Source organism: Saccostrea cucullata, unplaced genomic scaffold (genome assembly GCF_032062105.1).
Source record: "Saccostrea cucullata isolate Sc308-1 unplaced genomic scaffold, CSIRO_AGI_Scuc_v1 ctg11789, whole genome shotgun sequence".
In the NCBI taxonomy this organism is placed as follows: Eukaryota; Metazoa; Mollusca; class Bivalvia; order Ostreida; family Ostreidae; genus Saccostrea; species Saccostrea cuccullata.
The window spans coordinates 1-12680 of record NW_026922762.1 but is presented as its reverse complement, the minus strand read 5'-3'; the positions used below and the strand labels follow the sequence as shown (position 1 = coordinate 12680).

Here is a 12680-nt window from a genome sequence, read left to right as displayed (position 1 = left end):
ATTAACCAGTGATATTTATCATACATTTATTTCATACCTATTCCTTGGACCAGTACACCAACTTTAGAGGTTGGACCAGGTGACAACATAGAGACCAGTGGAAAAACAAGCAAGAAATTAAGTTGCTTGATATTTAATTACAATTAACCTTTATTATATATATCAATATTAACAAAGGTTATGGAGAACACTGCTTGAAATTATATATATGCATTGCTCAATTTTATTTTTAAAAAAGACAATTTGTTCATACATTTAAAAAAAATTAATTACACAGGAAATAATTTAAATAATAGGTAATTGAAAAATTGAAGACAAACAAAAATATTACATATTTAACAAACATTATTAGAAAAAAAAAGAAAATGATAAAAATTTCAAATTAGAAATCTCTCTCTCCTATTTTCTCTCTCTCTCTCTCTCAAAAATTGCAATGCTAAATATAGGTTTATGTGTTGTAACCACTTTTAATTTGTTATGCTTACTCATATTGTTTCCTGTGTTATAAATAATGTCATTGAGCAAACTTTTCTACTGTCTTTTAACTTGTTTCATTGGTTCTTTTAAAATGTGGGAGGAGTTGTCAAAGATGTTTATGTCCCTGGCATACTCTCAAATTCACTACTTTCCTTATATTTTTCATTGTGAATTAAAATTTTATTTAACATTAAGAATGTCATTTCAAAAATATATAATTTCACACTGAGGAAATTCCATGCCACTTTGAATATTTCAACTTAATGTTAAAAAAGGCAGCCGCACGAGATTTACATGCATATTTAAAAAAAAATTAATTACACGTCAGACAGAGAATGACAAAAGTGCGCAAAAATATTACATATTTAACAAACCTAATTAGAAAAAGAAAATTATAAAAATTTCAAATTAGAAATGGAATGTATTATTTTATTAACATTTAATACCACTTTCAAAAATTGCAATGCTAAATATAGATGTGTAGTAACCACTTTTAAACTGTTATTTACAAATCACTCATTGAGTAATTGTGCCCACTCTATACAGCGTTGCTTCCTGAATCTTGTGATATGGATCTTGTTGTAACGAATGTTGATAAGATTCTAGGGCTCCCGGGAAGTCCCCACAGATTTGTTGACAGATTCCCAGGATTTGCCACGAAATGTCTCTTAGGTGATATGGTACATAAACCCCATCATCATAGAGTAGTAGAGTGTGTAGATCCTGTAGAGATTGTTGTGACCTGATTTTGTCACCCAATCTGTGGTGATTCAGTATAAACAACATGTGTAACATCACTAGAGGTGGAATGGACAATACACTTCTGCCATTCTCGTCACTGATCTTCTGCTCCAGAATTATTTCATCAATGTATGTGTACTCACTAATTAACACAATATCTACAACTAAAGCGATTCTCATTTTATGATTCAGAGACATCCCCACTGTGCAGCGTGTGTACATATCTACATTTACATGATTACAATATATGATGCATGGATTTGTCATTCTGTCCTGAGCTTTTTGCAAACAACTAAGTGACTGTTCAAATCTACATGTTTTGTAATAATACATTGCAAGATATAAAATATCTGAGACACAACCTAATGTACATGACAGTTTTAACAATCGGAATACGTAATTAGCTGTGTAATAAACCTTATTACGATTTTTATGTTGATATACATTACACAGTTTCAGCATGGCGGTGTTACGTAATATGCCTGATGTCATAATTTGTACTGTAGCCTCCTGGTATGGGGTCAACCTTTTTCTTATCTCTATTTCAATGTTCTTCATGAGAGCTGCAAATTCTACAACACTTAAAACTTCTTGTTTATATACACGGAATTCCTCAAATAAACTACTGTCAAGTTCAGTGTTAGTAATGATACTGCTCTCGTCAGTACAGACTCTCAATGTTCTGTTTAGAATGGCTTGACTGAGGAAAGGTCTTAACGTTTCACTCAGTAGTAGACTTGATATACCCTTACAATACAATTCATACAACTTATTAAACAATGATGTTTGTATGGATCCAGTTAATTTAAATTGGAACATATTGTTTTGTGGAATAAAAAAGTTCGGGCATTCTCCAGTAAATACCCAATATATTAATAATTTAAAGCATTCCCATAAACAAGGCAAAATGTTTTCAGGTGTCCAAGTCAAGGAGCTGTTATATTGAATTACCCAAAATACAGCAGTTTTTGTGAAGTATGAACATAGAATGGGTGAATCTTCATTTGAATTAATCACTTCTTTTAAAAACATTTTTAAAAGACCATAACATAAAAACTGAGTGTGGTTCATTGAATAAACTAGTTTTTGTTCCGCCAAAGAGAATGAAATTCTCCATTCTAGTATACTTTCAACAGTGCTGCCTATAGGAACAAGATGGAATCCTCCTTTGAATATATCTGATAAAACAGTCTTAGACGGCCAACCTTGTTGATGACATCTTTGTATCCATGGAAAAGCTAATGAGGGCCAGTGATGGGAACTGAAACAGAATGCACAATCTGCTTCTAATATTCCATCCTGACAATATGTAGCACAAGGACCATGCGATTTAGAAGAAGGGGCGAAATTATAAGACTGTAGGAACTCTAAGTGATTATTGCGGAATAATTTACTAGATATATACACGTTATTATTGATCTATATACAGGAGGATCTAACTTTTTCATCATTTGATGGACTCATTAGCTTTAGTCTGGTAAATCCCGGTGGTAAATCATCACACTCTATCATGATAACGGTGTGTTGAGCGATACGATAAAGGCTGATCTGAGAGAGATCACATATCACTTGGTGGTCTGGAGGCCAAAACATCCTATCTGAATCTGAAGTTCTCAGTCTGAATCCCTCACGTTGACTCCCACTTCTCATTCTATCAAGTCCTTTCATAATGTTCACAGGTTTTCTCACCGCCTCCACAGTGTCCATCACTTCTCTCCTGATCCTCACTTCTGTAGGACTTCCTACTTCTCGACACAGTCCTACATACACAGCCTCTGATAGTCGAGGTATGTGATCCATTTAGATGTATATTCTGTAATTATAAGACACAAGTAAGTAAAAAGACGTTTCCATGATCATTGTATTGTCGTATTTCTCTTTCATGTATGTACTTTCATTTTATTAGTAACAAATCGGTTTCTATAGTTACGTCTTAAATTCTACTAACATCTTTGATTTTTCAAATTTTCTTAATTGTTGTTTTAAATTTGTATTTCTAAGCTTTTCAAATAGGCGGTACCAAAATTTCCAAAATATAAATGGTACAGGTACAGAGCTGTCAAAAATAACACCCCTCCTCCATTTTCCTAGTTTCGAATTGATTTTTCACAATCAAATCAAGTGCCCGCTATTGTTCCTGACTTAAAGCTGAAGACGATTGGTAAAAGAAATGTATCCGCCATTTTAGTTCCCGAGACTCGCTACCCTGCAGACCCATATAAATAGGCCAAGAATTAGAGACTGTTCAGTTTAAAGCTGACATGAATTCTTAAAAACGCAACATTTTCATCAATGTACGACTTGTTTCATACCAACGATAGCCGTATTCTGCCATATTTCTCTCAGATACCTGCAGTTGGTTTGCATCGCAAAATTCATTTGCCAATTATAACTGATATTTGTAGTACTAATCTCAAATCTAGTAATTTGATGTACGGCAATTATTTACTTCAAATCTTAAAAGCAATTAACCAGAATAATGTTTTTTATGTATTCATAGTTCTATACGTTCTTTAACACACAAACACACGAAGAAATGCCATCCCCTGTTCAGATTGACATTTAGGCATTTGATTTTTAAGGCGGGGAGGGGGGGGTGAAAAATAATTGACATGACCGTTACATAAATATTCTTGGAAGACGGACATCTCTGCCAAATTTAATTTTGAAAATTTTATTTTAAATGCGTCACTCCGACCACAATGTATGTGCATTTTGAGGTATGTATAAATGTTTTATAATTATGGTGTTATAGAGAGGCTTTTGAGATTTCAGTATCCCTGCCTGATAGTCTAGCTACTTTTTTTATATTTAGAAATAATTTCTGTAGGAGTATTTAGGAGATAATTCTAAAAGCTAAGGTAGGGAGTCTTGACACTGGTTGAATACGGATAATTTTTATTTACTATTTGTACATTGAACTAACTCTCTCTTTTTCTCTCTCTCTCCCCTCCTCAGGACAGATCAAGGTTTTTTTTTCAGGCGGGATTTCGAAACTTCATAAATTGAAAAATAATTTTAATTTGAACGAGAAGTTAATCCGAACGGCCAAATTGAAAGAGAAACTAGAGGTATTGTGAGAAATGAGCTCACTAAATGATACCCTCGCCGCCCATATGGTTTTAATGGCAATGTACATATTTTCGGAAGGAAATTGTAAGTGGGGGGGGGCTAAGTACAAAGATTTTTTTTATACATTCAAAAAATCTGACAAGCTTTAAAAAGGGGGAAAATGTCCTTTTCCTAAACACAAATATCCTATTTCGTGTGGGGGAAATGGGGTTGGGTAGGTTTGAACTTCAGTAACAAAATTTTTCTCCAAACTGAACCTGGACAACAAACAATCAAAAAGCTATAGGTAGAATGTGGAATTCTCACGCGGGGGGGGGGGGGGGGTCTCTCTCTTTTTATCTGCTTTTTTCTAGAAATTATTAATTATTTATGTCTAGAAATTTAATTCACATTAAATTCTATTTTCATTATCATTGTACCACAGAATCAAACTCGTTTAGTATACCCCTTGCAACAAGTTGCGTGAGGTAAAATGTTTTGGACCCATCAGTCAGCCCATTTTTTTTGGTCAGCGCAACTTCTTTTAAACTAATAAACAGAGTTTTGTTGAACTATGCTGATATTCAGAGGAATCAATGTGTCTGTATTTGTACATCACCAGAAAATTCTGAAATCTTTATTTTTTCGGGAATGTCCGCACTTTTACATTTAGATTTTGGCCATATCTTGTATATAAAAATGAGCAGTTTGTCAGCACAATTCCTCATAAACCGGTGCATACAATTTCGTCAAACTTAGCAGATAATATAGGACACAATGTGTATAAATTTGCATTTTACAAGAAAATTACGATTCCTTTATTTTTTCTGTGAATTTCAGCACTTCGACTTATGTGGGAGCGTGGGGTATGTGAATTAGCTCACATTTTCTTTCATTGAGCATAGAATTATTAATAACTTTAAATCAAATTATATTAGGTCTTATAAAGCCAATATACAGTATTTATTTAAGGAATAACTGTCTTATTTTTCGAATTCATGAAGTGATCAATGGATTGGCTTGTGTGATAATTTGCATAAACGCCGAAGGCGTTTATGCATAAAATTATCACACAAGCCAATCCATTGATCATCTTCATGAATTTGAAAAATCTGACAGTTATTCCTTATATTTAAATGCTTTGATTCCGCCAATCCACGGGCTCCAAGCCTACTTCTCTCTAGGTGTTGTCCCGCCCTGCACGTGTTTTTTTTTGGAACCGCGCCAAAGGACATTCATGAGGAAATCAATTACATTTACATTTGGTTATTTTATCTCAGACAAAGACATTGGAAATGTAAATATTTGATCATAAAGAGATCCGATCTGTTTCAGACGTTTTTCTTTTAAAAAAATTTTATGAGAGTTTTATGCATGTTTTATTACCCCCCCCCCCCTTTCACAGGAAAATGTCTTCATATCTTCAAAAGGTGAATGATTCGTAATAATGCATACTTTAATATAAATTTGATGAAGTTAAACCATGTTTTCAAAAATTTTATTTACACCATTTACAGACAAGAGTAATGTTTATTCTTGAAAAAAAAAATTATTTGCCTTTTCTTCAGTCAACCCCACGGCGCTTTCAACCTTTGATATTTTCCCTGACCAAATAAATTGATCGGCATGGGCCACGTGTGTCCAAGCAGTTTTTTACCGTTGAGTTAGCAATGGATTACATGATTTATGAGATGCATTTTTCAATAAAAGTAAAATAGGATAATTCTTTCGACATGTGCACATCCCTGTAACGATAGCAGTATTCAGGTAAATATTTCTATCACTGAGTTTGACGCGTTTTCTCGACTGACTTGCATGGAATTTTTGCTCTACTTGAATATTTTCCGTGTAAGTGTATTTTCTATATTGCAGCAAATGCATTCAAAAATAATTTAATTCTCGGTATAGTTCTAGTTTTTCATGAATTTTTACTTTTCAAACATGTATATTGGTCAGTTTATGGACTTCTTAAAACTTTGCTATCGGAGATGTGCACATGTCGACAGCCAGGATAGAAAATCACTGAAGTGAAACAGTTCTAAAAGGCTATATATAGCAGGTACAGGTGGCCAAAAATGTTCGATTTAATATGGCGGAATCGAGGAAATATGGCGGACAAAGGCGTACAGGAATGTAGTAAGTCGTACAAAGATGAAAACTGATGCCTTTTTAAGAGTTCATGTCAGCTTTAATCAGTGGACATCGGTGTAGACGGACGTATGCTATACAGGGCTTGGTCACGGGAATAAGAACGTAATACTTCGTCTAATGCAGGAAAGTAAGATACCAAATAAATTTATAATTATAGGTACATAAGTCAATGCAGTAAACAAACAACATAGATAAACGTAACTGCAATAAAATATAAACAAATGTAATGCAAGATAACCAGCACGAACACGGGTCGCCATTCCACGCCGATACCTGTGACAATAAAGCAGTCAGGTGTAACGAAAGCGACGAGTACTATACACTAGTATTGATGTATCGTGGATAATGCTATCAAAAATGGCTTATGCCTATTTACGAGTCGTGTTCAGCTTTAATAAATTGGTCGAAATTATTGTAGAAATATCATAGTAACTCAAAGAAGATTCTACATAAAGTATATAAGCTTTACTTGCTGATTTCAATGTATTTTTTTCTAAAACTAAACAATATGAAAAATGTATCATTTTATGAGAGACTTTTAGTGTCATGCATTGTTAAAATTATATATAAACTATTTCATGTATTTGTCACACGTAATTTTCATTGAATATATTTTTGCATGTAAATTGTTATGACGGTATTGTCCTCTACAAAAATTTGAATTTTTCAAATAAACTTTAAAATAAACAATGACCAGTTCACATATATTAATATGTGAAAATATTGCTCTTTTGTATAAAACGGGTTCTTAATATCTTAATTACCATATATTTCAGTATGTACACGTTTTATAATATTTTCAAGTGTAGGTATAACTATTAAGTATGAACATTATGTCAATCAAATAAATTTAACTGTATAGAACTGTATTGTATACTAACGAGAATGTAAATGTCAAATACAGAACAATAAATTAAATTTAACTGTATAGAACATACATACGCTGAGTGTCACCGGCAGGGAGAATCCTCAACTGCAGGAAATCACCAAGGCCAGTCCCTACTTTCGGTTTGTAAAATAAATAGATAACCCCATTACTTGTAGTTTATTTTTAAATTTTAATGTATTCGATCAGTGCTTGCTATCAGTTCAAGATATATTACTGTATTCAGCGGCGACTCACACAAGTATGAACAAGTATTTATCTTATTATGTAAAGGACAAAATACGGTTTCAATACAGATTTCACCATGTATATCCCAACATGCGGGGTGTATGCTATGTTGTGCGCGACGTGTATGCTTCCGAAGCGAGAGAAAGGGGGTCAATGTAGGTTCTTTGTCCATTTTCTCAATTTACGGATATTTTTCGCCAGAAAGCATATACCTACGGAAGAAAGCATTATCTAAGGAGTATATAGATACCTATGAATCCACTGGACACCTTCTAGTTTCATCAAACACCTCAACACAATTCCGAGGATCGGAGCAAGATTGACACAACACTGTGTTTATGATCGAATATCAGGACAAAGCTTTGCTTTATCGTCACTTTTATATTGTTGCTAAATACATGTTTACAATATAAACGTTTGTACAAATTGTCTGTTAATAAAACAGTTCGTATCTAAGGATATTGACGAAAAATCAAATGTTGTGTCCGGGGTGTATGCAACATGTGTGCACGGGGTGTATACCCCTCTTTTTACTCTATAGATCATTGTCTGAAATGTCATAAAATATTCTTAACAACTGACTTTGTAAAACATCCCCCTTCCCCCCCCCTCCTTAAAAAAAACCCTTCGCTCCTTCAATAATTTCCAAGTGACTGAATTTCAAACAAGACAATTTGATGAGATATTTATTAATCACAACTTGTAAGATGTATAGAATGATTAACAGAAAGTCAATATAGCAATTAACATTCAATGCTTTGAATCAAAACATTAAGAAGATATGGTCATTATTCAACTTTGAATCCTTTAAATGTGAAATTCACAGCAATAATAAATGATTCATATATTAAACTGTTTTAAAAAAAAATAAATAGATGAACTGTACTTTAGAAAACAAAGAACAAAAGGCACACCCAAATCACAGTCAGATAATAAAATAAAATAAAAATAAATAATTTCTGAGAAAATACAGATGAAAGGCTGTCATCTAACAACTTGCACTTATTAGAAAAGACATCTTTTAAATCAACAAAAATACATATTTACATACAAAAGTATATCATGAATCAAATAGAAATAAAATCAAAAATGCACTCTAATACTTGTAAAATTATCACAGTTCTTATAACAAATAAATAAAGTCTTGAAGGACGGAATATTTGTGGAAACTGTATGTACAAATTTTTTCAACTTTCACACTCATTGTGCAATAAAAGCTAAGCACTCTTACAAACAAGAGTTCCATTTAAATGCTTTAGAGTTGTCTGCCCTTTAGTCATTCAGTTGACACAAGAGGGCAGCCCCTTTGGATATCCAGTAGTCTTGGGGCTGCTTAGAAGGCAAGTGAACAAACACCACAAAGTTAGTGGAATGTCCTACAAAAGAGTAACACAATTTTGTATTAAAATTCACCATATGAATGATGTAAAGTGACTTCAAATGTTTGTACACAGAGTTTGACTATATAGTTGTATAAACACAGCCCTGAGCTCTCGGGCCTAAGAATATTGACAAGTACTCTTACTTGTTAAACAATCCTTTAACTGTATGATGCTTTACCTGTTGTGGACAGGACTCCAGCCCTGGCTGATGTCTTATACAGTGGGGCGACGTAATCTGCCTCGTCAGGAACAAAGTCCATCTTAGGCTCCATGTGAAACACACACAGGGCCGAATTCTTTATGCCTTTAATGGAGTCTGTGACCACCATTTCCTTCTCATCCCAGCGGGACCCATCCATAAACATTCCATGGACCAGCACACCATCTTGAGGAGTGGGCAGCTGTAAGGAAAATAAAGATGTTGGGTAATAAGTAGGTTTTATTTAAACTTCAAATCTTCCTTGGATTGAATATTCTGAAGCCTGTTTAATAGAGCAATAGGTATAAGGACTTTTGGTGAGGAGTTGCGATTGCTTGCTGTGTTTAACAGGTCTCTGTTTTTTCTAAGGAACTAGAACTGCCCAAATGGGACAAAATACCCTTGCTGGGTTTTCAGAAGTAAGTTTTTCCGTAATATTATGTATCAAACACAAATTATGAAATTTTTATTCCAGTCACCTTGAACTTCCTAAAATAACCTTGGGTCAAAACACACCCTTAGGTCATGGGCAATCTTTGTTTGAAATGAGAACCTACCAAGTTAATCAATAACAAAGATATAGACTGGACACGAATTATGAAATTTTTCTTCAAGTGACCTTGAACTTCCCCAAATGACCTTGGGTCAAGGTCATGACACACCCTTGAGCAATCATGAGCAATCTTAATGTGGAGTAGTAGATTCTAATGTCACTCTGTAAAAAAGATATGGACCGGACACAATTGCACAGACAGACGGATGGACAGCTAGACAGACAGACGGACAAGGTGATTCCAATACCCCCCAAACTTCATTTGCGTGGGTATAACTATAAATTTTATTGAAAAATGACACTCCATTTCTTTAAAATTCTGAGTTTCAGTACGGTCAATTTCACTATGGTCAATACAATGCTCCTTACTTCTTTGTCCAGCTCGTTACTTTGACCCTTCATGCACCCTAGTCCTTTGCTGTTGCTGTCTTTGTTTTTCTAGTTGAGCTCTTCTCTGTAATAGCCTGGCATTTCTTTTCCGAAGCTTTAATTCTTGCTCTTTTTTTCTCATCAAGAATTTGATCTAATTCTCTCTCCCGTAGTTGTTGTCGTCGTCGTCGTTGTTGTGGTTTAAATTGAGCTTTCTTCTCTGTAATATTTCAGCATTTCTTTTCCTGAGCTCTAATTCTCGATCTTTATTATCATCAAGAAATTGTTCTAATTCTCTCTCCCGTAGTTGTCGTTGTTGTTGTTGTTGTTGTCGTTGTTGTTCTTGTAGAGCTCTTCTGTGTAATCTTTCCGCATTTCTTTTCCTTAGCTCTAATTCTCGATTTTTATTTTCATAAAGAATTCGATCTAATTCTCTCTCCCTTTTTTCCATTCTAATAATCGCTAAGCATGTAACTGTTTTTCTCTAGTAGAATCCATGAACCCAATGGGAGCTGGCTCTGACAGTAGAATGGGCTGAAAGTAGGAGAAAAACCGTATTTATACAGTGGATGACGTCACAAGGCATAGGTAAGTCTATGGTATGTTTTGCACACGACCCCCTTACAGATGATGCAACAGGTACATGTATAAAAAAGATAATGCAACAGGTATAAAAAGATGATGCAACAGGTATAAAAGATGATGCAACAGCTATAAAAAGATGATGCAACAGCTGTAAAAAGATGATGCAACAGCTATAAAAAGATGATGCAACAGGTATAAAAAAGATGATGCAACAGGTATAAAAAGAAGATGCAACGGGTATAAAAAGATGATGCAACAGGTCGTAGTAGCAGCGTATATAGTATAATGTAAACACAGTATAAACACACCCCCGTATTAAGGGGGCTATATGTACTGAATTGAACCACTTATCCCCCCCAGGACTGTACTGAGCTGACCCGGCTATCCCACAGACCCCCTAATCTGCACTCTCTTGACCCGGCTATCCCCCAGACACCCAATCTGCACTCCCTTGACCCACCTATCCCCCTCAGCCCCAAAAGTGCACTCAGTTGACCTCGCCGGTCAGGACACTTATACTACTAACGACCATCTTTGCTATCCAGGGGTTTCTCACACACTACTTTCCTTATAAACTGATAAGTAGAAACCATTGGCCAACGAAGATGACAACCACCCGGATTTGCGAACCTTACGGCTAGCTATTGAACTGTATCCGTCCGAAGACGTGAGAGCTTATTGTGCACAAAAGTATGCTGCTTCTCGGTTTCAAACTGTCATATTCTAAAAACATTTTTAACTTGGTGTTCCCAAAAAATTCCTATACAATTTCAACCTACTATTTCCACAACAAACAACTGTTGTAATTAACCCTCCATGAAATTGAGGCCTTCCAATTTCGCATTTTTACTGTCATTTTTAAGAGGACAAGAGACAAATCTTTTCAATTGCAACACGCATCGTGAAAAAGTCTAGAGATTATTACATTTTTTTTAGCTTTTGTGCAGTTGAGATAAGAATCTGGAGGAATTCATCCAGTACCAATCGCAGTTTTTGTGTGCCATTTTTAACAGATTTTTGTCTGGGGGTGCCACTCTAGCACTTCGATCGTCTATCTCATTTTTTCTCAGACCAGCGAGTTACAGAAATGCAGCTTCCCTTCGGCTACAAAAAGTTTTGGGGGGAAGCATGTCTACATAAAGAAATTTATAAACATGAATCAAAACTAAAGCAAAAGACTATTTTCAGAAAATAAAGTGCACCCCAACTTGCATATAATGTGCCCGAGATGTTACTGGATAAATGTAGACTACATGCAACACAATTATTAGGATGCTTACATCGTGCTTTGAATAAATTGCAAGGATATTACCATTATACATTCATTTACTGCTTCAAAACGTTTAATCGCTTAATCATCCCATTCGTATATGTATATCTGTTGCAGTTTTAAATTATTTAGTGGCATCATCTAGCTAATTAATACCATATATCACTCTATTTAAAAGTACAAAAAGAATATAACCAAAAACACAATATCCGTAAGAAGAATTGATGGAACATTTCGCATTGCTCCAAGAAATGGTCAGCAATGACTATAAACTACAAAAACTATCATTCTTTTCATGCAGGTTTGTAAAATTTAATAATATTCACGTTAATTAACATAAACCAACAGTCTCCGAGACGTAAACCAGTTGTCACATTTACAGAAATAAAAAGTCGCCTGTGTCAAAATTTTACAGAAACCAATTGTAGCACCTACAAAATGAATTTACTAGTTATTGACTTATTACAGGAAAATAATTCATTTAAAGGACATTGTTTGTAACCAGGGCATTAAATAAAGTTTAATCAAAGTTAAATTACCCACTTAGCTGTCCAATCAGTCCTGTAGCATTTTATGCATCATTCTAATGCGAGTACACGAAAAACACGATCTTAACAGTCGTTTACATGTAATGTTACGATATTGAGCACATTTTGGGTTTAAAAGCAATACAATCGCTTAACTTTTTTTTATATAATTTTGCTTTCTAGAAAGTGATTTTTATTGTTTCATATCAAAAAAATATGTATTTAGCTAGACAATTCGCAGGTGCAAATAGTAGCTTGTGT

At 34.4% G+C, this 12680-nt stretch overlaps 2 protein-coding genes across 2 annotated transcripts; both read right to left on the bottom strand.

Moving 5' to 3' along the window:
- Window positions 1-832: 832 nt before the first annotated feature.
- LOC134262394 (uncharacterized) lies at window positions 833-7445 on the bottom strand. Its single transcript, XM_062744773.1, is given in 2 exon segments — window positions 833-3031; window positions 7363-7445. A coding segment is annotated over 1 exon segment (2025 nt). The 5' UTR covers window positions 3019-3031; window positions 7363-7445; the 3' UTR covers window positions 833-993.
- Window positions 7446-8305: 860 nt separating this feature from the next.
- LOC134262393 (dynein axonemal heavy chain 6-like) lies at window positions 8306-10369 on the bottom strand. The gene is made up of 3 exons (XM_062744772.1): window positions 10038-10369; window positions 9095-9317; window positions 8306-8910 (listed from the first exon to the last, which is right to left on the bottom strand). Exons 1-3 carry the CDS (start codon window positions 10068-10070, stop codon window positions 8807-8809), a joined length of 360 nt encoding a protein of 119 aa, XP_062600756.1. The 5' UTR covers window positions 10071-10369; the 3' UTR covers window positions 8306-8806.
- Between the last annotated feature and the right edge of the window lie 2311 nt (window positions 10370-12680).

What these genes read in the sequence shown, in the direction of transcription:
- LOC134262393 (XM_062744772.1), bottom strand. Translation starts at nt 10,070, where the DNA reads ATGAAGGGTCAAAGTAACGAGCTGGACAAAGAA. An exon ending in GTAACGAGCTGGACAAAGAA is followed by an intron (nt 9,318 to 10,037) that starts GTAAGGAGCATT and finishes TTTTCCTTACAG; the next exon opens with CTGCCCACTCCTCAAGATGG. An exon ending in TGGAGTCCTGTCCACAACAG is followed by an intron (nt 8,911 to 9,094) that starts GTAAAGCATCAT and finishes ACTCTTTTGTAG; the next exon opens with GACATTCCACTAACTTTGTG.